The 26197-nt window shown below is 44.2% G+C and overlaps 1 protein-coding gene across 2 annotated transcripts in view; it reads left to right on the top strand.

The window, feature by feature from the left end:
• Shisa9 (shisa family member 9) overlaps positions 1 to 24914 on the top strand; it is a 311270-nt gene extending 286356 nt beyond the window's left edge. The window contains exons 3-5 of one of the 2 annotated variants that reach the window (XM_059269969.1): positions 2874 to 3029; positions 9972 to 10019; positions 23912 to 24914. In XM_059269969.1, coding sequence (XP_059125952.1) covers positions 2874 to 3029; positions 9972 to 10019; positions 23912 to 24291 — 584 coding nt within the window. In that variant the 3' untranslated portion in view covers positions 24292 to 24914. The remainder of the gene's footprint in view (positions 1 to 2873; positions 3030 to 9971; positions 10020 to 23911) is intronic. The other variant, XM_059269970.1, reaches the window with a different exon arrangement.
• The last annotated feature ends 1283 nt before the right edge of the window (positions 24915 to 26197 follow it).

Genomic DNA, 26197 nt, shown 5'->3' with positions numbered 1-26197 from the left:
CCCTCTAGACATCTGGGTTTATGTGATAGCCCAGACATGTGTAGTGATAAAAACATATTCCCTATATTTATGGAGCAGTTATGGTATCCTCTCTCTTTACAACTGGGTTCATTGGTTTCTGAATACAAAAATATCCATATATATCATGAATTGCATCGTTTAGATGCAGAGCCTGAGGTAGGAGTTCAGTTCATGGCTCTTGGAGAGTGCTTTTCAGAGAATACACACACACACACACACGCACGCACGCACGCACGCACGCACACACACACACACACACGCACGCACGCACACACTGGGAAACATAAATGGAACACAGTGGCCATACAGGAATGAAAGTGTCAGGTAAAGTGTAGACAGGGATAATCAAACAAAGACCTTGAGCCAAACCTGGTGTCACCTGGTTTTGAAAATAAAATTTTACTAAAATAGACACGACTGTTTCTTTGTATAATATCCAGGCTAGTTTCACCCTACAGTGGCAGATTGAGTAGTTGCAACAGAGACCTGCAAAGTCTAAACCATCTGACCCTTTATGGAAAACCCCAGTCCTAAGCCTGTCCCAATCCAGGGTGAGTTCTTGAGCACCCACTGTCTCTCCATAGTCAGCCCCACCTTGAAGCAAGTGGCTGTACTCTGCACCTGAATGACAGGGGGCACTGGTTGCAGACCACCCAGGTGTTGAGGGTGAGGTGTGTGAAACGTACCAAGCCCAGCATGGCGGCCCCATCAGCTGAGAGCAAGCCTCTGCATACCACAGCTGGGTGAGCTGTCAGCAGCCAAGCGCTGCAGAAGCTGGGAAGTGAGTGTGAGTGCCAGCTAATGGAATCTCATGAGGTTGCCCCAGCATCTTGGCAGCAGGGTGCATCTTGATGAACACAGGTGCTTCCTGAAGCTGGAGAGATCCTACCAGATTCTCTGGTTGAGCCTGAGCCCTGATTGACTCTCCTGGACTGACCATCTCTCTGCCTGAACTTCATCTCCTTGCTGCCAAGGTGAAGATGGGGTCTACCAACAAGCTGGTTGGGCTCTGCCAGCTGCTGCTGCCACATCTTGTTCTACTTCCTTCATGCTGTACTTTCCAGCCATGCATGTCGAGACTAAGGACCACTCCCCAGTTCTGAGTCTGAACCTGAACCTGCCACCTTCCCTTCAGTGGCAAAGCTGCCGGCTTTTTTCTCTGCCTGTAACTTCTCTGTAGTGCCTTTCCTCATCTGCCGCACCTGACTCATGTTCTGCTTTCCTTCATATCTCATCTCAATGCATTGAAAAGATGAACTTTCTGAAAATTCCCTTTCCTTTTCAGTCCTTCCCAAGTAGTTAATATTCAATATGTGTGCTTTATAATCTTTTGTTTAGCTTCTGCCAGCAAACCTTCATGTGAAGAAGTAGGCGCCTTTTGTTTTGTAAGATAAACACTATAACATTTGTACTGCCTCACGTGCTTCCTGTCCAGTCTCTGGAAACTTCCTAGACATGTAGTGTGGATTTACTTTAAAACCTTTTTCCCCCTAACAGTTTCATGAATGCATATTGTGAAATATTTTTGTGAATTCCCATAATCGTAGTTCCTTTTTTTTCAGTTTACATTAAAAAACAAAATACAATGAAATGGTGCAAAAAGGGTTTCTGAGCAAAGATCCCTACATTCTGGCAATTATATATTTCTGTAGGCTTGGTTGCCAGAGGTGACACTGTCTGCATCACATATACATGTCCTGTAAATGTCAGTACAACATGCCAGCTCCTTTCTGCAGGTATGGCAGCTGATCAGGTTGCACACAGATCTCAAGCTTCTGAGGCCTCTGTTCCCAGCACTTACACCATCACTGGTGGCCTACAATCCTCCTGTTTTTCAGCTTTTTGGCAAAGGGGTAGACTCCAGGAGCTCTTCTGAGTTATATTTCATTGAATGTTACTGAAGTCGAACATCTTGTTGCACAAATCCTGTTTGTTCTTAAGTGTGTGTGTGTGTGTGTGTGTGTGTGTGTGTGTATTTATACATCAGTGCACACACATGCAGAAGCCAGATATTGGGTATCACCTCTCTCCTTTCCACTTTATTCCTTTGAGACAAAGTCTCTCGTTGAATGAGAAGTTGGTTGTTTCTGTTAGGCTGGGTGGCAAGCCTCAAGGGTTTGCCTGTCTCTGCCCACTAGTGCTAGAACTGCTTGCAAATATGTACATGCCTGCCTTCTTGACACAGGTGCTGGGATTTGAACTCATGTCACCCAGCCATTTCTCCATACCCAAATTTTGTTATCTTAAAATATTTATTTTAGTTTTAATTCTGAGTCTCTGTGTGCCTGTGTGAGTGTGTGCACATGAGTACAAGTTCTTGAGTTGGCCCGAGATGTTGTCTGCCCCTGGAGCTGAAGTTACAGGCATTTGTGAACTGCTAAATATAGGTGCTGAGAATCAAACTTAAGTTCTCTACAAAAGCACAATGGACTCTTAACCATTGAGCCATTTCTCTACTGTCCCCACATACTGGGGTTTTTGTTTGTTGGTTGGTTGGTTGGTTTGGTTTGGTTTTTTTTTGTTGTTGTTGTTGTTTTTCGAGACAGGGTTTCTCTGTGTAGCTTTGCTACTCACTTGGTAGCCCAGGCTGGCCTCAAACTCACCGAGATCCACCTGGCTCTGCCTCTCGAGTGCTGGGATTAAAGGCCTGCACCACCACCGCCCGGCGATACTGTTTTGACAACACAAGTAGCTGTTCAATGATAGAAACTTGGCATTTATCATTCTATCTGATGCTCTTCCACTCATGTCCACAGTCTGGGGAGGGTTTTAGGCTGGAGGGATGTGATGGCGGTGGGGGTGGTTGGAAGGTCCTGCTCTGTTTATGACCATCTCTTTCTCTTCATTTTCAGATACCACCCAGATGAACAATGCAGTGCCCACTTCTCCTCTGCTCCAGCAGATGGGACACCCACATTCATACCCCAACCTGGGCCAGATTTCTAATCCATATGAACAGCAGCCTCCAGGCAAAGAGCTCAACAAGTATGCTTCCTTAAAGGCAGTCGGTAAGGGCATCCTACGTGGATCTGTTTTCTTTTCCCTCCTTCTCCTCTACTTGGCTTCTTCCTATGGAGAAGATTGTTTACTCTTTTTTTTTTTAATTAAACCTATTTCTCTGCTTTTCTATCATCTATCTGTCTGTCTATCATCTAGCTATCATATATCTATCATATATGTATATATATATAAACCAATTTATGTATGTATCTACCTATGTATATGCCTATGTTTGTGTGTATCTATGTGTGTGTATCATGTATATACCTATGTATGTCTATGAAACTATCATCTATCTATGTATATATATATATATATGTCTATTTATGAATCTGTCATCTATCTATCTATCTATCTATCTATCTATCTATCTATCATCTCTCTATCTACCTATCTGTCTATCTATCTAGAATCAGGACTCCCCCAGTTGCTTCCTCTGAACCGGTTGAGTCCTGCCTTGCTGTGTGGGCAGTGTGGTCTTCTGGGGCACTTGTTTACTTAGGACTCTTTCCTGGGGATGCTCATGTGGTCCACTTATGTTTAACCCCGTTTAGCATTCCCCATCTTCCCTAGGTAGTCCTCAGGACCCTCAGGTGTAGAATTTAGTCTATTAGTTTTAGCAATGTCTTGACTTTTAACAAGGTAACCTCCATCACCCACACATCCCCTGCCAGCTCCAAGAAGTGAATGTATAGCACAAATATTTGCTCAGGTAGCCTTTCTCCCTCAGAATGTGGCATTTCCTGGGGAAAGGCAGTCTAGACTCTAGAGCTACTAGAAATGTTGTTCTTACCAAGTGTGCAATACTACATTTGACTTCTTAAGCATGCTGTCTCACTGATCCATGGAAGAAAACACAATTAGCACTCATTGACTGGATTAAGAAACCTCAACTAAAGCGATGACTCAACAGAGCCAATAGAGCAGGAAACAGAGCTGAGACTGTGCAGGCGCCTCTGTCACCCCAGGACCCCTCTCCCTCCCACTTGAACAGAACATGGCACTTTGCTCTCAGACGCATTCCACTGGATGAAGTTACAGCCACAGCAAAGTCATCAGTTCCTGGTTTGTGTTTGGTTGGGGCAACTCAGGTTCTCAATGTGCAGATGATCCAGCATCACCTGAGTGCAGTAAACAGTACCCGGGCCCAGTGAACCTCGGGGATTTTAACTGAGCTGGGTGAGGGTGGAGTTCAGACACAGACATTTGAAAAAAGCTAAAGGGGCTGGAGAAATGGCTCAGTGGCTCGTCTAGAGGGCCCTGCTTTCATTCCCAGCACCAACATGGTGGCTCATAACCATCTGTAAGTCCAGTTCCAGGGGATCTGAAACCCTTTTCTGGCCTCCACAAGTACCAGGGATGTACAAGGTACACAGAGATATATGACTAAACACCCATGTATGTGAAATTTAAAAAGTCTAGAAGTTTCTAATATGAAGCCAAAGCTGAAGGCTCCTGACTTGGACTATAGTACAGGTCAGCATTCAGAAGAACTGGACCTCAACTCCACTGCTTCTCTTCATGTCCTCTCCCAAATCTGGCACCTGCTTTCTACATTCTTACTCACTCTAGACACAGAAAATTTGTTTCCTTCTTGTTACATCCTGTGGGTTTTGTTTTCTAGTCCTGTTTTTGAGGAGAGGTTTTTAAGTCTGCCTTACCATTTAACCTGCCCCTTCTCTGAGTTTATTTTTTGAGGAGCTGAAAAGAGCCAGACAGATATGAACTCAAATCCTGGCTCTACCACATAGCTTCTACCATGTGCAGCATTCAACCCCCAGGAGTCCTCAGTTTTCCAGTTTATAAAATGGGCAAACAGAGACTTTTCAAGTGAAACAAGCTAAGTCCCACCATTCATAATATCTCTTTTTCCCAGATTCCCCACTCTCTTGTGAGCAGCCATGCAGACTGACTCCTTTCTTGGTTCTTTCTTCTCTCAGGCTCATCTTGGGTCTCCCTGAAAGGTCTTCATTATCTTTAAATATTCTCTTTACAGAAGACTCTTCTCCTTCACTAAAAGATTGACTACCAGGATCTTTGAGTCATAGAACAACTCCCTTTGCCTAAAATTCCATTTGATTTATTGGGAGAGCTCTTTCTGCTCTTCTGGCCACTTCCAGGACTTACTCATTTATCCTCATATAGTTTTGCTTTCAAGAAACATTGGACAGATAGAGGATGCCACAGATATACTATCTTTTCTAAGCAATTGTTTGGACAGTAGAGGATGCCACAGATATACTATCTTTTCTAAGCAATTGTTCATCTTCTTTTCTACCAGACCCTCACTAGAGATGAGATAACAGAAACTCTTTGATTGATTCAGCTATGAAATATCCTAATCCCAAAACTCAAAGTTTAGACACTACTATGTGGCTCTGATATTTGTGGTATCTAAGGTTGCTAATAATAATAATACTCATAAAACAAGTGTATTGGTACCTCACATAAGGCCAGAGACAGGCTAGGTGACTAATGTTTGTATCAGAAGGTGAAGAGCTCCTGTTCCCCAATTGCCTAGGCCTTCAGGATGGAATAATTAGAAGAGATTGAGCCAAGTGTATAGTACCAAGGTGACATGTTTAATAGACGACACCGGCTTCTCTAAATCTCCTGCCTGGTAAAGCTTTCCCTAGAAGTTATCCAAGTCTCATACTTTATTTCTCTGTCTCCCCCAGGCCTGGGGAAAAGAGAAATCACCCCCTCTTATGTTCTATAGCCATCGATATTTTTGATTCCCCATTGTTCTTGAATAACACTTGCATCCTAAGCACCCACATTTTACAAGGAAGGGAGAAGTACTATTGCCCAGGAGAGCAGGTGAGAATGTCTTCACTGCTCACACAGCTGCAGCAACCTGCAAATGCTATTCTGGTCCCACCTCCCTTTCTGAACCCTGCAATTTGGTGATAAATAACATCTGTTGTTTATGGGATTCTTCTTTAGACATTAAAAATAATCAACCCAGATGTGTTTTATTTCTTTGAGAACTGGTCAAATTATTCCATGCAACCCATTTATTTAACTTAGACCTCCACACAAACCAGATCCTTAGTAGCTCTTAGGGTAAATAATTGATGAATGTTCCAACACAGCTCCTTGATCCTCCCCGAGATTTCTGCAGGGTTGCTTTAGACAAGAAATGCCTGCAGAGCATTTGGAATGAAATTTTCAATATGAAAATACGTTTGACACTCCCTATGTAACCCTTTCTTCTGCAACCAGGAACTGCTGAAGTATTTTTTTGCATGAATGAATGAATTTGCCATTGGCAAGAATCAGAGACTAGCTGGATTTTAAAAAATCATCTTTGTATCTTATAGAAAATGGAAGGATCTCTCTTGGGGTTTTTGCCCCAGTCTAGTAAATGGCTAACAGGCTTCCCTTCCCGTCCTTAGACGATGGTGGAGTTCTTGGGATTGAACTGAGTGGTGGGTGATCTGGTGCATCTCCTTTGAGTGGAGTGTCAGTTTGTGGCTGACAAGGTGACCCCCCAGAACTCCAGCATCTGCCTGCATCAGTGAAATGCAAATCCCATAATAAATGTTCTTTCAAAGGTTCTTTGTTAAGGTGTAATGCAAACTTGGTGTGAGTGGGGAAATGCATTTCATTAGAGGATCATTACCACCCAGGGGCCAGGCTGTTTAAAATGATCTGCCACCCCCTGGAGCTCACTGTGTGAAAACTTCCAATCCAGTGGACAAGGGAGGCCTAGCCAACCTCTAGTGTTAACTGCCAACTTAGAAAAGACCCCTAGAAAATAAATCCACCTTGAAAGCTTTAATATCCAAAGTATCAGATGCTTATCTACCAGGTGCTCCATTCTAGTCCTGGCTCTGCCCTTACCTAGCTGTGTGCCGCTGAGTCAGCCCCTGAAATGCCTAGATTTCTACTTCACAGGATAAGCAACGAGCAGAACTGAGTGGTCCCCAACGGCACTCTAATTTTTATAATTGTAATATTAAACCATTCCACCTCTTCTAGTTATCAGAATAACTGTGGGGCTGAAACATCACACACACATCCTGCCCGTGCTGGTGGGAGATCAGATTTTTAAAAAAAGATCATAAGCTTCTTTTTAACTCTGATGTAGATCCCCAAACCTGTCTGCCTTTGTCTCTCTCTCCTTCTGTTTTTGCTGCTTTATTGAAATCGCCCCTTTCATACTTCAAACTTTCTTTGTTTAGACTTCAGGGTCTCAACACACCATTTGGTCATCTCAGACATGTGACAGTGGACTGGCCTGTTCCCAGGGGCTCACTGCTAAGCTATTGGCAAAAGACTAGTAAACAAGGGGGAAATGTCAGGCGCTGAGCCACACAGGACTCTGTGGGGGAAAGCATGCTGGAATGAGATATCATTCATTCATTCATTCATTCATTCATGTGTTCATTTATTTCTTCTCCAGGTACTAAATTTGATGTCCCTTGACTATAGGTGACACTGAGGTATGGACCTGGCTAACCCCATCTACAGTATCACAGCACCATATGGGGCATTTCAAACTATCAGTGCCCACTGTAAAGCCAGTGGATTGAAATGTGACAGTTATCATGTCAAGTCAGAACCTGAGGTGACCAGTGAGAAGGAAGAATGTGCATGAAACTAAAATTGGTTAGGACTCAAACATTATAAATGATTTTAGAAACTATCAGGTTTTTGGTCTCAGTTTCTCCTGTGTAGAGGAATTCATAACCACATACAGTGAATGGCTCAGATGGAGCCAATGATTCAGCTCAGGAAAAGTTCTTCATGTGTAGTAGCTTCTACAGCCCATCACATTTTCCCTTCCAGAAGCTCTGCCTGCCAGTCACTCCCTACTAGTTCCCCAGATACATCAGGACCTTGATAGGCATGCATTTTGATCTGAGGGAGAGAGCAGAATCCATATTCTTTACGTCAGTTTGGGAAAGATACACATGCTGCAAGTTAGCTCACATTAGGGATCTGGTAAAAACACAAACAAGAAGAAGAACAAACAACAAATGACTTTTCTGCAACCTTAACTATCAGCAAAGCCAGCCCAAGCCACTTCACTGTCTCCACCTAAGTCTGCAAGAAATGGGGTGCAGATGCACCCCCAATGAGGACGTGTCACTCACCTGACTCCCTTCACAGTTTGGAGATGTTTCCGTTCAAGGTTGCAGCTGAGAAATGTGCCTTATAGGTTGACATGGTTATGTATTGCCCTTCCATGAACCCAGTCACCGTGTACTGGGCAAGTATATGGTGAGGACAGATGTGCCTCTTCATAGCACAATGTTAGTAAGGCAGAAATGTCCCTGAAGGGATCCTTCAGAGAGGGAGTACTCCTATCTCTAGAGCAGGGAAAATACCATCCTATTATATAATTCCCAGTGGACATCACACATAAACAGGAAGTTGCCTGCAGACCGACTTTATCTCCCATCTGCCCTGACCCGTGGTCCTAGGATTCTGAGGTTTCCTGTCGTACCTGTTTGGGAGCCCATGCACCTGTCATCTTATTAAATATACTCATTGTTAATGGATTCATAGAAGAAAATGTGTTACTGCCTGGTCAGACCTATACCCTGGCTTGGACAATGGGGAAAGGTGACAAAAGACTGGGTCCTGCCTTAAAGGCAAATGGAGAAATTTGATTCATGGGGAGGATGACTTTCTTGGAGCCTGTGACTTGGAGGTTGGTCAGACTGGTGTCCATGAGCAAAGGAAGATCTGGGGCCTTATACCTATTTCCAGATCACCCTCGGTTGTGGGGAGAAGACATGGCAAAGCATAGCAGGCAGGGCAGTGAGCTTTAACTCACTCCTGTCACTCCAAGTTCCTCTCTGTTTGAGTGATGAGGGTGTAGGGTTTGGATCCCCAGGGGGTACATGGCAATTTGAAAGTTCTTTGGCATACCGGGGAGGCCAACCAGAAATGTTTAAATGGGGCCAAATCTGTGCTCTATAATCATTCCGGTCACAGGCTGTTCTCTGAATCTCTTCTCAGCTGGCAGCCTGTTAGGTCTCTGGAAATAGTGTAGAAAGTGTTCAAGACTTGGTCTGCCCAAGTAGGTTCCTAGGAAAGAAAAGGAGAGCCAGAAGCACTCACTGATTGGTCAGGCTTTCAGCCAATGGGACGAGGCTTTCATAGGCAGAGGTTGTCCCACTTTAAATTAAACTCAATTTTACAAAAGACTGTTAATGAAGGAGTGGGGTACACTCAGAGTTCTTCATATATTTGTTGATTTTATGAGAAGTATGTTTATATTACGAGAAGCTCTGTTAATGAGACCACTCCCGCAGGGGCTACTGGGTACATCTGGAATTAGATTTGGAAAACCTGATTTATAACTCAAATTCCAGCCCCACACCTGTTCTGTAAAGCAATGGTTTACTTTTCATTATGGGATTCTCAGAGAACAAGCTTGATCCGTTTTGCTTTGGGGGGATTTCCCTACTTAAGGAAAAGTGACTCTGGAGAAGAGTAAATTCTCTCACTCTTTCAACAGTATCTTTCACACTTGGGCATTGTGGTGAGGTACGTACACAATGCAGCATTTAACACCATGGGCAGGAGGGCATGCTCTGATCATGGGCTTGGAGCATGACTGAACAATGATGCAGCCTCCTATTCCAGAAGAATATCTGCAGCAAATGGGAAGCAAATTCCCCATCTTCTCCACTTGCGTCCAAACCGACCTTCCATAGTGAGTTGAAACTAGAACCAGACTACTGTCTGATACCCCTTCCTCTGCTGCTGCTGCCTTGGATGTTCAGGGCATGTCTCTTGATGTCCTGTTAGGTCTTGGAAGAACAGGTACATATCTATTGCAAGCTCACACTGGTTCCCTCCTTGTTCCCTGGGTCCCCTGAGGCCAGATTCCTTGAATGCTGTAGTTCAGACAGCATCCAGGGGTGTGAGGGTACCACAAGCATGGGCTTCCTGACAACCAGATCAGCATCTCTTGATTGTTATTTTTTTAGGAAATTCTGATGGTGACTGGGCAGTGGCGACGCTTAAGTCACCAAAAGGTATCGTATTGCTTTTTCTGGCTCTTTATCCAGGTGTTGTCAAACTCAACATTACATAACAAAGGGACAGAGAGTCCCAGTGTTTGTATGTGACCCAGTTATGTGTGTGTCTTCCCTGACTGGTACCTATAAGTCTGTGTAATCTCTAGTGTAGAGGTGTGTCTTGTAGCGTGTGTGTGCACATGTGCATGCACTTGGATGCGGTGTCCATGCTTAGGCAGTCATTGGACAATGTGCCATGCCTTTGCTCACTTCCAGTTATTTGTTTTTAGGGAAATTCTTCTATCAGACACATCTCAGGAAAGGCAAATTCATCGAAGAGACTACAAAAGCAAGGTGGCAAAAACAAAACACAATAAAATTAATTCTGGAAGTATCGCTGGTGTACATGGGGAGGAACATAGTCCTTCTGAGGAGATTAAATACAGTTGAGTTGTTGATCATAAGTCTGGGGGATTGGCCTTTTAGGGAACAGAATTTGTTTTCAACTTTCCCAGCAGAGTGAGCAGTGGGACTAAGGAATTTTCTGAGTTGAGTCTTTGAATTAACTACTTGGGTGACTAGGTCAAGTGGTGGCTATAATTAATGTATTAATTCCCTACTACGTGCCAGAATTCTGACCCTTCACATTTGTTGTGTTGCTTAATTCTCCAAACACTTGACTGAGTATTGTCATACCTTTCAGAACTTGGTCATGGATGTCCAAGTGAGGAATTCATCCACTAGAGGAGGTACTGTGAATTGAGAGTATGTCTGATGCCAATGGACACATTGTTCCCTGGGGGTGGAGGGCAGGAAAAGCTGTTTTCAGAACCAACTATCTTCTTCATTCCCTGTCCACTGCTGGGTCCTACAGTAGGAATGCAAGATCTGTCCCAAGAGGTGGGGTAGAGCTCTCTACTGACCTCAACAGGACAACAGCAGGTGACAAACACCTAGACAAGGGTGTCAGTTTTGCCTTCTGACTTCTCAATGGGAACTAGACTGTGGAAATCTGGACTGGGGTTGGGGACACCAATTATAATGCTCTTGAACACAGATAGTGTTCAACTGGTGTAGGTATAGGACAGAGAGAAGAAAATGGAGTCGAGGGATAACTGGGGAGCTGCAGGGTACATGAGCAAGTGGGTATGACAGGGATAAGGACCACTAGGGAAAGGGTCTTTGCATTAGGAGGATGTGAGCACCTACTGCTTGGGATACCTTGATTTACTAGGTCTTGGGTGAAGCTCCAGGAGTTGAGTTGCCCGTAAGTTCTGGAGTGCTGCACTGATGACCTGGGCACTTAGCACTACTGCTGGACAGACATCTTGCTGGGAGACAAACACCCTCAAATCAGGACATGAAATGCTTCTCAAGACTTAAAGAAATGAAGAAGAAATTTGACAAACGCTCCAGAGCTCAAAAACAATTTGGATTGGAATCTGGGGATACAATAGTCCCATCCTGGGGAAGAGATCTGTGTTTAATGAGAATCCCCTTACTACCAGGCTGTTGACTTGAAAGAAGCAGATTTCATATCCTGCATTGGATAATAATTGTTCACAAGTCAAATCCCATTTTCAGAAATGCAAACAATTTGGAACATGACAGACCTACTAATTTGAAAGGCATACCCCTCCTTCTCCTGCCTATGAAAAACTAAGCTATTGGGGTCCCGTGACAGCCCCAAGGAAGCAGTATGCATCTTGGCCTTTATCAGTCTGCTGTGGCCTGATCCTTTAGACAGTATTTCAGGCCGTGTCAAAAGCAAAGGCTTGAAAGCTGTTTCCTTCTCGATCCGGAGCACCTTCCCCTCCTCTGCCTAGTTCACCTGTATTTATTTTGCCTTGTATGGGGAGGAAAAACATAAGGCCAGGGCCAACCTCCTTTGAGGTCACTTGCCTTTCTCAAATGCCATCCATTCAACTTACAGAGAAGGCATGAAAACAAGACTGGAAATTTGTACAGTCATGCTCTTCTTCTAAGGAAGAGACAAGTTGGATCAGGCTTAAGACTCAGAAACACAGGAATCCCAGTCCTGCCCTTTATTGGCTGTTCTTGGTACCTTCAGCCAGTTATTCAACTCCTCGGCCTGGATTTTCTTCCATCCAAGTATTAACCAGACCGTACTCCGCTTAGCTTCTGAAATGAAACTTGATCAGGCATGTTCAAAGAAGCATGGCTATAAACTCTAAGACCTTATTTCCTGGCCTGCAAAATGGAGATAATCACACCAGATACTTCCTAGATGGCTGCAAAAATGAACTAATGCTTTAAACACATGTCATATTCCCTGGCTCAGAGAAAGTGGTAAATGCCTGCAGGTGATTACTGGTGCTATTTTGCTATTACCATAAAGTGAGAAAAGGTCTGGGGCTCTGAGGAGTTCCATGCCAATGAAAAGTGGTTCAACTTTGGTTAACTCATTTCTCAAACAGCCTGACATCAGGTCTTTTATTTTAAGATAGATCAGTTAACATCTTAACAGCCAATTGCTCCAATACTACTGGGGACCCACGTTTAGAACATAGGGAGAACTTTGTGAAGAAGGTGGGGACATGGCCTCTCCTGGAGAGTTTGGGTAAGAAATTGTAATTGTGATAGCAAAAATCCCTGTAGATGCCTGCTTCTTCCTGCCACCTGTGTCGGTTTTGATTCACCTTGGGAGACAATCGTGTTTGCTAGGACAGGAAATGGCATGAGTAATAATCGCATTCATCTTTCAGCACGTAGTGTTCTCCATGGACATCACTGTAGGGGACACTGATGTTGATCCACTGTGATGAACCCTGGGAATTCCTGGCCTGTTTGTGGGAAAACCACAACAAGAAGACAATACCTCAAGTCCACAATCAAATTGAAGCCAGCTTTTGGGAAACTGTTCTTCTAAATGAATATGGGTCTTCTGGAGCACATAATTTGAAGGACCCTGCCAGAATGCTGCTGTTTTCACTGGAGTTAGCCTTTGTGTTCTTACTCAGACCACTGACATACTCGGAACTCCTGTATCTACCATTGCTGAGATAGAGACAATCGGAGTGTCTATTCTCCATGGGGTTAATGTGAGTAACTGTATGAGGCAGTACAAATAAATGTCTTAGCACAGGACTTGGTATACAATAGGTCCAGAGTATGCATAGAAGAGGCCAATGGTCTAAAGATCTCTATTTTGGAGATAACTCTTAGTAATGGTGAAGATGACTTTCAGAAGCAAATACTCAGATAAGGTCCTGGGACCCCCATCCCTATCTCTCTCAAGATAACTAAAGGTTGTCTCAGGCTACACGAGAAAATTACATCTCAACAGGTCACTGAGACCAGACAGTGACATAAGGGCTTAACCCTGTATTACTGGTGATGACATGCAAATGTAAGTCCTGGGCCCACCCACCCCTAAGGACCTGGGCCTGTAAGTATGTGTATGTGGGGAGGGTTGCCAGCACATTCTTCCTTTAATGTACCTTCTGAGTATTCTTAGTTTATGCCACTTTATCTAATACCAAACCCTAAATGCAAACACAAACACATAATCGGTGCCTCAGAACACCAATTTTCACATGCCATCATTTTCCACAAGATGCATTCTTCTCATAATTCAACAGCTTTTACTATATATCCTCAGAAATGCAACTATTACCACAGTCAATTTTAGATCATTTTCATTAGCTGAACAAAACAAAACAGCCCCCTTAGCTGTGCTTCTCCAAACTCCATCCTAGGCAGCAAACACATGCATTTCTGACATTTGCTGAAAAATATATATTCCTCATGGTAATTAAAACCACATCACAGTTAAAAGAACAAGGGGGCTGGGCGGTGGTGGCGCACGCCTTTAATCCCAGCACTCGGGAGGCAGAGGCAGGCGGATCTCTGTGAGTTTGAGGCCAGCCTGGTCTCCAAAGCGAGTTCCAGGAAAGGCGCAAAGCTACACAGAGAAACCCTGTCTTGAAAAACAAAACAAAACAACAACAACAAAAAAGAACAAGGGGGTGGGGGGGCAATCTTACAACTCGTTTCCTGCTCTGCATCTTATGGGCTACAGGGAAGTGACTCGACAACCAAGATGCCCAGTATCTCTGGGTCTTAATTCCTTTACCTACCACACAGAAAGACCAAAGGTACTTCTTTAAGAGCTTTTAAATGTGATCGTGGAAGTGAAAGGCTAAAACATTATCTAGTCCATAGTAGGTACTAAAAAAATCCTAGTTACTTCTTTCTCCCAAGAGATAACTATGCCAGGTGTGTTCCACACCTGTGATCCCAGCACTCTGGAGACTCAGGGAGGAAAAGCATAAGTTTTGGGCTAGCCTGATCTACACAGTGAGACCATCTCTTAATAAAAACATAAAAAAGAATAGGGAAGAAAGGAGGAAAGAAGGAAGAGAACCAATGTCTCTTGGTGACAGTCGTTCTTCTAAGGAATGTTAGAGGAGGCACGGGACAAAAGTAAATGTTTAATTTGATTACATCTTCATTGGAGTGCACACAGCCTGCAGTCCATGCTGGTGAAACGCTCACTCAAAGGCAGCCTTAAGGCATTACTTCCTGATACCCTAGCTTTGGCAATTTCCTGATTTGGGTTATTAGTTTGGTAGCAAGTAGTAGGATACAGAGCAGGAGGAATGGGGGTAATGAGAGGAGATTTTTTTTTAATAAAACTGAAATCCCACCCTATCCTCCATTCTGCACCTTTGAAAGCACAGGCAGCCCTGGAGCATTGGTGCTCCTGCCTGTGGACCCACAGGTCATGAAATGAGCCTGTGGACCCACAGGTCATGAAATGAGCCTGTGGACCCACAGGTCATGAAATGAGCCTGTGGACCCACAGGTCATGAAATGAGCCTGTGGAGAGCGCTCTCTGGCCTTCATAAAGTGTCATTACATCAAGATTGCAATGAACAGTTTACTAGTTTAAAAGTGTGTCACTCTGAGTAGAAGCCAGCCAGATCCACACAATGCAGAGCGGACACGTGTGGTGCTCACAGCTCACAGTAGACACTCCACGTAAATGTTGTTGATAACTGCGTATTACCAAATGAAGAGAGGCAAAGCACTCGAGAAAATCTTGTCTTTTTCTTACAACTACTGAAACAAAACAGGACAGGGAAGTAGAAAAGCAGCCAGAGGTGGGCAGGTCTGTCATCCACACACAGACACTAGGAGCAGCGAGGAGGATCCAATCTGGAAACTCAGGGCTCCTCTTAGAAGTGAGTAAAAGACCAACTCGTACTTACATCCATTGTCTGTCACCATGCAACACCATGTAACAAAGGGCTCAGACCTCACACCTCAGAACTCACTGGGCTCAGCATTTGTTCAGATGAGGCCTCTTGGCATCGGTGATTTGTGGGAGATGGGAGGTTCTTCTGATCTCTGCTGAGTTCACTCACAAACGGATGGCTGGACATTGGCTCATCTAGGCCGCTTTGGTCGTTTGTTCTGGACTGATGAAAGCTGCTCAGCTCTTCTAGTCTCATCTTAATGAGGGAGCTTAGACAAGTCCCAGTGACGATGGAACCAGAGAGCAAGCAAACCGAGCAACACCAGCCTCCATCTCTGTCCTGTCTGAATAGTGTCAGTCATGGGGATGGGCTCAGAGCCTAGGGCAGAGAAGAAAACAAAAACTTTTCTTTCTGAGTTGCTTTCTTTCTCTTTTCTTTTTTTCTGGAGGAGTTTAATGTCATATGGAGAAAAGTCACTGATACAAGGAAGAGCAAAAATTCATTAATACCTCCAACTACCACAGCACCCCAAATCTCACCAACGGACTTTAGATCTCCCCAGGAAGAGACAGTAGAAGGTCGTGGGTGCAGGGTATAGGACTAGAGCCTTTCTCTTCCTTGCTTCAGTTTAAATGTGTACATTTCACCAGCATGGAGGTAGACCAGAAGACAAAGCACATCTTGAGCTTTTGAGAAGAGCTATGTCTGTGTAACAGCAATGCCGGACACACAGGAAGGCAGTGAACAGACACAACCCACTCCGGGCTGTATTGTGTCAGAGGCTCAGTGGTTAGCTCTGGCTGGAGCCCAGCCAGTGTACCTTTGTTAGCAGCCTTGCTGAAAATGGAGACTGCCCAGCAAGGCAGCCTGAGGGAATCGACAAAGGGCCCAACATTGCAGAGGACCACAAACTACAATAAAGCAGTTTGTGGTCCAGTCTGGAGAGCTTTGATGTGAAGCCCAATCCAGGAAGGACATTCTTCACCAAAGGCAGCTGGACCTCCTGCCAGGGCCTTCAGGGTTAAGGTGGGAAAAGACCAGGCACCCAAAAGCCACTTGCTTTTTTGTTTTTGATCTTTTCCTCTCTTACGGAGGCTTGCTGCAAGAATGATACGGTGTTCAGTGTTCCACCATGAAAGCATCATTAGGACCTGACTCTTGTTGCAAGGCCCTGAACCAAGTAAATGGACTAACTCACCCTGAAGACATGTCTTCTTATGTCCACCTTGGTCCTGCTGAGAGATCCTTAGACAGATCAGGCCTCCTCTGCCTTTCCTGTTCCTGCCTGCTGAGATGCCTGGGGAACATAGACAGCTTCACAGTATGCATTTCAAAGGATTAGAGGATGCCACAAACAACCTGAACGGGCCCACCTTGCCTCTTACTTTTAACTTAGCTTGTGAAGGAAGAAGAAAAAAGGCAAAGACCCAGAAATCATTTCTATAGAAGTTAAAGTAAATATTGCTTAACGTCACTGAAAGGCTCCACAAATATAGTGGCTGAAGAGAAAGAAGTGCTTCTCTGGCACATTACCCCAAGGGGTCAACAGGCCCACTAGCCTTGCAGCTGTGGCACCCTGCTGTGGCACCATCCTCTGCACTGTCAGAGTTGGTTGGTATCATACAGCATGTTACTCAGCTTTCTCCCACTGTGACAAAATACCTGAGGGATATCTTAAAGGAGAAGGGGTTTATTTTTGTTGCAGATGTTTTGTTCATGGCCACTCGGTCCTGTTGCTTTGGACCTGTGACGATGCTTGTATCCTGGTGGGTGGAAGAGTGTCAGGGTCCTAATTCTACTTCCTAAGCTTTCCACTGTCTCTCAATAGTGCCATCAGCTGGTTAGAATTTTTATTACTTAGACAAAAATACCTGAATTCATAGGTTCAGTCCATCATGGCAGGGAGAGTGTGGTAAAGCTGGGTAGTTCACATTATGGTAGCCAGGAGTCTGGGAGGGAGGAAAGAGAGAGAGAGAGAGAGAGAGAGAGAGAGAGAGAGAGAGAGAGAGAGAGAGAGAGAGAGAGAGAGAGAGAGAGAGAGAGGAAAATACCTATTTTCAGCTTAATACCCTCAGATTCACTACTGTAGTCTTGCCTTTCAAGACTGGGGGAATATGCTGTGGCTTTCAGGAGCTTTGTGTGGGGCCCACAAACTTCAGTTTGACTCCTTGTTGTCTTGGAAAGTGACTGCTTTGCATGAGGTACTGGGTCCAGTATTTGAGAAAGAGCAGTGAGAACAAGTACTACCTCATGTTCTAGCCAAAGAGAAAGGAAAATGCTAAGAAAGATAATTTTATATAGCAATGTGAATGATGTGCATAATTGGGGATTATCAGGGCAAATGTTTCTCTTGGGCCAGCCAGAGGACTGTTAGGCAGCTGTAGGCTTTGGTCAGAGGGCTGAAAGATGAATTTAACCTAGTATAAGTAGGAGTGAGGTTCAAAGGCCTTGTGATACACTTGTGTATCACACTTGTGTTCAAGAACAGAAAGGAATCATATATACTGGGTAGAATGGTGTCTCCAAGATCCTGTCTACTCAGACTGTAAACAGGTGGAAATAAGGTCTTTATAAATACCACCAGATTAAAATAAGTGCACAGTGGATTAATGTGGGACCTAACATAATGACTGAGGCCATACAAGAAGAGATAAATCTGGAAATGCAGAGAGAGAAGGTGGGGCGGGTGGAGATTGGCCATCTAAAGCCAGAAGCTATGAGGCAATGGATGCCCCAAATTTCCAGAAACCAACAGACACTAGAAAAGGCAAAGCTTGTAGAGGATGTGTGGTTCTGCCACCATGGTAACTGTAGACTTCTGACCTCTAGAACTGAAAGAGAATACATGTCTGTTGTCTAAAGCCAGTGAGTTTGTGGTCCCTGTTGCAGCTGCCTTGGAGGAAAAATACATCCTGTGATGGGTTTCTGTCAGTCGGAATAGAGGAGTGTGCACAAAGATCAGGATTCCAATCATGCCACTTGGGGGAGTCTGCAAAGAGCGTGGACCCTATGTTTAAATGTGATTGGAAAATTAGTTGCTATATTTCATCATGTTATTGAACCAAAGATAGAGATAGAGGGGGTTGTGAAAGCTCTGCTGGGGCATTGCTTCCCGTGAACCCATCCCTAGGAGTCATGAATAGCACCAGGTGAAAACAAGCTGTTAGAAGCCTTCCTGGAGATGCTTTCGCCCAAGGAAGGGAAGTAGGTGGGAGGCCACCCACTGAGCCCCTCAGATGTGCAGCTCATCTCAGGAACTGGTGAGTATCTCGGCACTGCTTCCACAGATGCAGGGGTCCACCCCACCAGCATCTGCACAGTCTGCTGCTAATTGGGAGAGAGACAGATGGAAGAAGGTGCAGTTGTGTTTTACCACCCTGGCTCCTTCAAGGCAATTAGGCTCATTAGTAGGAAAGTACCTTTTTCTTTCTTTCTCCCTTTTCAGGTAAAGAGAAAATCAAACCAGAGAGTTCTAGTGCTGCTGAAGGGCCAGAGCATCTGTTCCTTGGTCGGCTTGTCAGCCATCTGCCCATGAGGTGGTGGGGCTGATTAGGTTAATGCATTTGCTAATGGTGCTTACAAGACTGCTCAGTGAGTCTGTTATTTCCTTCACTGGGTGCTTTGTGATCTATTAAAAGAGGGACCACATTGCAGTGTGTCAGGTAAGCAGCCCCCATCTCACTTCACAAAGAAGAGACCAGAAGTACTGTAGCGGGCTTCATGAAAATTGCATTGCCTCAGATCACCTCTTTGTGGTTGAAATAATCTTTAAAACATCCTTTGGAGGTGTCTTTTCTACTCCCAGGTACTAAAGCTATATCTGTACTTCACTTCTCTAAAACACCCCAGAGTCCCATGGAGGGATTTGGTCAGTCACATCAGTAGGCATGGATGAAACAATCTTGCCTATGGGACATTAGACAATAGCGGTATAATTTTGCTTTCCTCCCTGTACCACCAGAGTATTTCAGATCCCCAAAGCTACCATGCCTCTTCCTACCACGGGGGTTTGCAACATGCTGGCTGCTGTGTAGCAATTATCAAGTGGTTCCAATACTTAGTGGCTCAGCAGAGCTACCACTTATTGGAATCATGATTCTGAGCCTACTTCTGGTGTGACTGGATGCTCTAGGCAGGACTTACCTAGGCACTGTAACTGTGCTGTCCAGGAGGTTGCTCTCACTAGCTATCTGGTAACTGGAAGGCTGTTGACTGTGCTGAATGGGAGTAGGAAGCTTGTGGGTTTCTTTCCTTTAAGGATAAAAAGTGGGGTTTCACACAGAAGGAGGTTCAAGCAGCTGCTCCCAAAAGCTGCTACAATTTAGTCAAAGCAAGCAATAGAGCAAGCTCAATTCTAGGTGTGCAGAAATAGACTGTCTCCTGATAGAAAGAGTTGCAGAGGACTACGGTCAGTCTTGTGATACATTGAAGAGTCACTCACACCTTTGCATGTCACCTTAAAGATGGTTTCTTTATGGAAGCCTCCCCTGACCACTGCTCATTTTCTGTATGTCCTCTCTTGGAGTAACTGGCCACTTAACCAACATGCTAGGTAGGTAGTAAAGGAAAGAAACCACAAGGAAGCAGATTGGTTTGATGGATGCCCACTTTGGGCCCACTAGGTTGCCTGGTACAGAGCAAGTGCTCAATAAGTGTGTATTGATTGTAATTCTGTGCTCCTCCAGTCAGGCAAGAAGTAGGTAAAATACATGTATTGAGAAGGTATATTATGCTCTAGGAATTATTGTATGTAGCATATACATATACATACATATATATATCTCACATATGCTTTATTCCTCATAATAAGTCTGACAGTATTTAGTGTTATCCCCATTTCAACATAAGGAAACAGGTACAAGGTATTTAGTGGCATCTCTATGGTCTGTCTGATTTCAGAGTCTACACACTTTTTTAAAAAATCTATTCTATATTTCCAAAGGTGTTTCCAATACCAGGTTCACCAAGAGACCAGTTCCAGTTGGGTATGGAGGAAGCTGAGAGGACCCACCCATCTTCCCTAACAGCCCAAGGGTCAAATGTTCCCACGTTTACTTCTCTTTATAGTTTTCTGAGAAGGCCTTCCTCTTTCATGATTGGTTTTTTTCCACTTGTGAAAATGGGAACATGTGGTGATATATTGTGTACCATAATAAACTTGCATGAGGATCAGATGACAGAGCCAGCCACTAGATTAGACATAGAGGTCAGACAGTGGTGGCACACACACTTAATCCTATCACTAGGGAGTCAGAGATCTGTCTGGATCTCTGTGAGTTCAAGGCCACACTGGAGACAGAGGCAGGCAGTGGTAGCACACATCTTTAATCCTAGTACTGGGAAGCACACACGCCTTTAGTCTCAGGAAGTGAAAGGTATATAAGGTGTGAGGAAACAGAAACTAAAGTAGTTAGTTAGTAGTCAGAGGCTTTCAGTCTGAGGAAACAGGATCGGCTGAGGAGTTGATGAGGTGAGGTTGGCTGTGGCATTCTCTGCTTCTCTGATCTTTCAGCTTTCCCCCCAATATCTGGCTCCAGGTTTTTTATTATAAGACCATCTAAGATTCAAACAACAGGAAACTTTGAACCATGTTCTGAGCAGACTTTGGGCTTAGTCTAATGTCTGAGGAGTAGGCATACACAAATGAGCATGCTAGGTCATGACAGGGTACATAATGAAGGTAAGTGAGATTTTCAGTAAGAGAAGACTGGGAGGCAAGAGGAAAGGGAATTTCTCCATCATACTCTTGACCAGGTGTGCTCCTCTACGCTTTATGGTGTTTTGCTTATACACTCACCATTGACTATTTATATGTCCAATATTTGCTAGAGACCAAGCTTCATGTTGTTATGACAGGGAAGACAAATACAGACCTGGCTTGGCCCTTGTGGAGTTCTAGAGAACAAGATAAGCACCAGGGAACGAAGCGTGGACCAACTGTGGAGTGGAGCAATGCTGGGTGCCTGGTAGAAGAACGTATTATGGAAGGAGCCTATCAAGGATACCAGGAGTGTGTTGGGAAGCCATTGCTCTTTGATTTTCTAGAAAAACTACCTGTGCCACTGTGATAGGATGCTCCTGGAGTTCCCAGGTCCAGCTGTGGGTTAGGATTGATTGCGTGGACTTAGGACAAAGGGTGTCTGGACTGGCCTTTCAGTGATTCTGATTAAACATGTTTGGAGATGGTTCTGGGTGCCTGAATATTTGTCTTTTGGATCCCATGTAGCTGCTTTTGTTACCAGGATTGAGCTACTAGCTGTGGGTAACCTCAGTTGGGTCATTTCCTGTGTTTGAATTGGACAGCTCCCTAGTTTGTATAGCAGAACCCATGTACAGAAGTCAAAATGCCCATCTTTTGTATAGAAAGATCACATGATGAAAGTACGTGGAACTGTGGTTCCCACATCTGTAGCTTCACATAGAATGAATGCTATGAGACGTTAGGTGTGAGCAGCATAGGTAAATGAACAACAAATACTTAGTGAGATGCAATTTCAAAAGTGTGTTGTTAAAAAATGAATCTAAAATTATAAAGAATCTTAGAAATAAAAATTACAAGATAAAATAAGAGGAAATGAAAAAAGAGGAATCATCAGTTTATTGGATAAATATGGATCTAAATAAATAAGGTCCTATCTCTAGGTAAAGAGCTTCAGGCATTGAATGGCTCCTGAAAAGGGAGAAGCAATCTTCTCCAGGATGAGTCCCCTGACTGGTTATCCACCCAGTCCCAAGTGCATGTACATATCAGCAACACTAAGAGAACTCATCAGATTACACACACACACACACACACACACACACACACACACACACACCATATATGTAACAATAATAATCGAAGAAGAGGGAATTTGAAGGAGAGATATGGGGTATGGGAAAAGAGTGTAAATGATGTAAATATAGTACTCATTTAAGAATTTCTCAAAAAACAAACGCAAAAAAAAAAGATAATGAAGTGAGGAGGAGGGGAGAAATGGATCGTTCGGTGAAGGACCGGGTGTGGTGAAACAGTAAAAGTTGGCTCAAATCTTAATATTTGGTAAAATCAAGAGCCTTAACAACATTTATACTCTTTGGAGAAATCATTCTACATTGGGTAATCTAGATCAGGAGTCAGTCAACCTTTTCTTAAAGGGCTGAGCAGTAGACATTTCAGGTTCTCCAGCCACTGATTGTCTGCCACAGTAACTCAATTACACCAGAGCCATGGGCCATAGACAAATGGGCGTGGCTTTGATTTCAAGAAAACATTATTTACAACAACAGATGGTAGCTAACTTCAGTGGTGCCTGGGGCCACAGTTTGCTACTTTCTGGTGCAGATTAAGAAAATGTGTTTTAGAATGTATCTTAATTGAAAAGATTTGAGTAAAAAGATTTTCATTTAGGCTTTATTTATAAGAGTGTAACATTGGCATGCTTAACTTTTCATTGATAAAGGGATTAAGTTTGATAGTTGATGGTAGTCATTAAGATGTTAGTTAGAGCCGGGCGGTGGTGGCGCATGCCTTTAATCCCAGCACTCGGGAGGCAGAGCCAGGCGGATCTCTGTGAGTTCGAGGCCAGCCTGGGCTACCAAGTGAGTTCCAGGAAAGGCGCAAAGCTACACAGAGAAACCCTGTCTCGAAAAACCAAAAAAAAAAAAAAAAAAAAAAGATGTTAGTTAGACATTACAGGAGGAAGTAAAGCTGTGTTGATAGTAGTGGTGGCCAAGACAGACGTGCTGAAAGTGCTCACTACACACTGAATCACTTAGGCGTGCACACAACACCATGAAATGCACTTGTTTTGTTTGTTTTGAGTATTTTCCTTATGCAGAAGTAGATAGGGGTAGAATTTAAGTAAGATAACCAAAGTTACACTGCAGGCCGGTGGCAGAACTGGGATTTGAGTACTATACTAGTTAAAGCTTAAAGCAAAAACAAAAGCAATCATACAAATGAGTAACAATCCAGGAGAGGGTAGAGAAATGGCTGGGTTGGTGAAGTGTTTTCTCTACAAGCAGGGACACCTGACTTGGAGACCTAGAAACCACATTTAAACAGTCAAGTTAGTGGCATGCTCTCATAATCCCAGTGCTGGGGAAATGGAAACAGGAGAATTCCTGAGGTTCTGTGGCTGGCCATTGGGCAGAATCTGAGTTCTGGTAAAAATGAGAGATCCTGCCTCAAAAAACAAGATGGAGAGTAATTCAGAAAGGCAACTGAAGCTGGTGTTTGTCCTCATGTGTTCCTCCAACACATACACACAAAACCCAGAAGAGGCCAGATGAAGATACATCTGTCAGCCAATACTACTATTGAGTGGTAGATGATATAAACATTTCTCAACATGTTCAGTGTTTTCTTTAGTGAGGACCATTATTTTAGTGATGAAGAAGCAACACTTGAATGTTAGAAAATCCAAAGTTAGGGGCAGGTGGTATGGACTGCGATGGGAGATGTGTTTAATTGGGATGGTCTAGATGTGTTTAATTGAGTGCATCTTTAAACCTCTTGTTCCTGCTCTGGACTGTGAAAAGGGCATGGTGCCACGCTTGCCTCTGTCTTGTTCCAGGTGGAGTCCCGATGTGTCTTGTTTGGATTGTCAGCCCATTTTTGCAGTACTATCAAACTGACCTGTCCAACTCCCTAACTATCTTTTCTCTCTCCCCTGTCTCTCCCCATCCACCCACCCCACTGTGCAGCTGACAAGGTCAATGATGACTTCTACACCAAGCGAAGGCACCTGGCGGAGCTGGCTGCCAAGGGAAATCTCCCTTTGCACCCTGTCAGAGTGGAAGATGAGCCCCGGGCCTTCAGCCCAGAGCATGGGCCTGCCCAGCAGAATGGACAGAAGTCTCGAACCAACAAGATGCCCCCTCATCCCCTGGCCTACAACTCTACTGCCAACTTTAAGACCTGGGACCCCAGTGACCAATCTCTCCGGCGACAGGCTTATGGCAACAAGGGCAAGCTTGGCATAGCTGAGTCAGGCTCTTGCGACCCCTTGGGGACTCGCACCCAGCATTTCCCACCCACACAGCCATACTTCATCACCAACAGCAAAACAGAAGTGACTGTCTGAGCTTTCACTTCAGGGAGTACCCTGGAGACCATACTCAACTGAGAGAGGCAAAAAATACCATCCCACCTATACCTCCCTGGTCTTGCCCAAACCCCCAGCAGACACACACACTCCGTTCTACAGGAACCAACCACAGACCTACTCGTGATATGGAATCATGCTTTTCCTGGGTCATGCCTAATATGCTCCAGCAGGCAGCTGAGCAAGACCGAAGCATGGACATTCAGCAATACAGGAGAGGGGAAACTTTAAGCTTCAGGCCCAAATTGTGGGGGCTCATTTTCCTTTTCCCCCTAAACTGGAAACTGAAATCCATTATAACAAATATATATAAGTAGCACAATTTAGACAAACTGCCCCTGGAGCACACTCCCCATGTTCTCTCTTTCCCGGTAAAAGGAAGAGGGTGGGCACACAGGCAGGGGTAGCTTCAGAGTGCTTGGGGAAGAATTTGTTCCCATCACAAGCATTTCCTAGTCCCAAGAAGTGATGCAAACACAGAATAGTGATGCGTGTGAGGCAGTAATGGACCCTAAGCATTACACCGATGGGACTTTGCATACCATGGAAGCTGAAAGCAAAAAAACTCACAAAGTAAATATTCTCTAACCCCACTGTCAGCGCTGGGAAGGGAAGAGCATTCTAGAGAACTTTCTGAAAGACCATGATGTTAGGAGGGATGAGCCTTTTATGAGGGTCCAGAGAATAATAAAAAATGAACTTTTCAAGTGACACATAAAATGAACAGCATATTAATTTTGTCCAGGGCTTAGAAAATTTGCAGTTGGAGAGTTAACAGGAGGTGTGAAGGGGACTGAGAAGCCTCCACTTCCTGGTGTTTCTCCTTCACCTCCAAGACCTGGACAATGACAAAAATGTCCTCTATGAAGTGTCTGTCCCCAACGTCCTCCCCCCTTCAGCGTGTCGCTGCCGCTGCTGCCAAACTTCAACTGCTTTGGAGTGAAAATGTCATAAGCGTGGGTGGTGCCTTCAATGTGGTGTTGTTCAAGTGCCGGTCTTGTTTTAAGTGACTCTTCTGTTCTCTTAGCCTTCCTCCTCCTGTTTCCTCTACACTAGTGATGTTCCATCTTCCCTTTGTAGAGTGAGCCCAGCCAATTAATCCTCTTTGAAGGGGCTGCTACAATGTCAGGGGGACCTAAGGACATTCCCAGAATTCCCACAATCCCATCAGATGACCTCCAGAGATATTCTGTGCCATCTTTTCCTCTCTGGACTCTCTTAAAGTTGCTTTACAGATTGGTTCCTAGAGCCAACAGCCATTGGGTCTCAAGAAGGAGGGTTCTGCTAAAAGTCCTTTGTTTAGTGGAAGTGCAGACATATGCATGGAGAAGCAAGAGAATTTTGTTTAAAGAGGAAAGTCTTCAAATAGGTCCTGAAGGTCTTAGCTAATTAACAGGAACCTTCCAATGACTCACAGATTTTTTTTGGTGTAAAAAATCTAGGTGAAAGTGAGTTGGAGCATTCCATGTGATGTTCTGCCTCCTGGGTCTCTCTGACATCACAACATCAGCACATCCAAATATTATTCTCCATGTTCCAAGTAAGTATGAAGAGCCTGGCAAAACCTTTGATCTCTCTGGGGCTGTGTCCCATCGGAAGCATGGGGAATCTGGCCTGAGCCTTTTCAGTTTTCTAAAAATAGTACTCTGTTTTTATTTACAGAAGAAATTCTGCAAAGAACAAACTCTATAAGATTCCCATATAAGAGGTGCAGAGAAAGGCAACACAGAGGTCAGAGGTCAGAGTAAATGTTGAGACCCCAGCACTCTCCAGAAAGGAGTATGAACTGTTGGCATGCACATCTCTCTTTGACATGAGTTAGCTCTACCCTTGAAACACATCATCATCATCTGGGGATTACCATCACAGTATTGGTATCTAAGTG

Source organism: Peromyscus eremicus, chromosome 8a, assembly GCF_949786415.1.
Source record: "Peromyscus eremicus chromosome 8a, PerEre_H2_v1, whole genome shotgun sequence".
NCBI classification, from domain to species: Eukaryota; Metazoa; Chordata; class Mammalia; order Rodentia; family Cricetidae; genus Peromyscus; species Peromyscus eremicus.
Note: the sequence above shows the minus strand (reverse complement) of the source record. Positions and strands in the feature narration are given on the sequence as shown.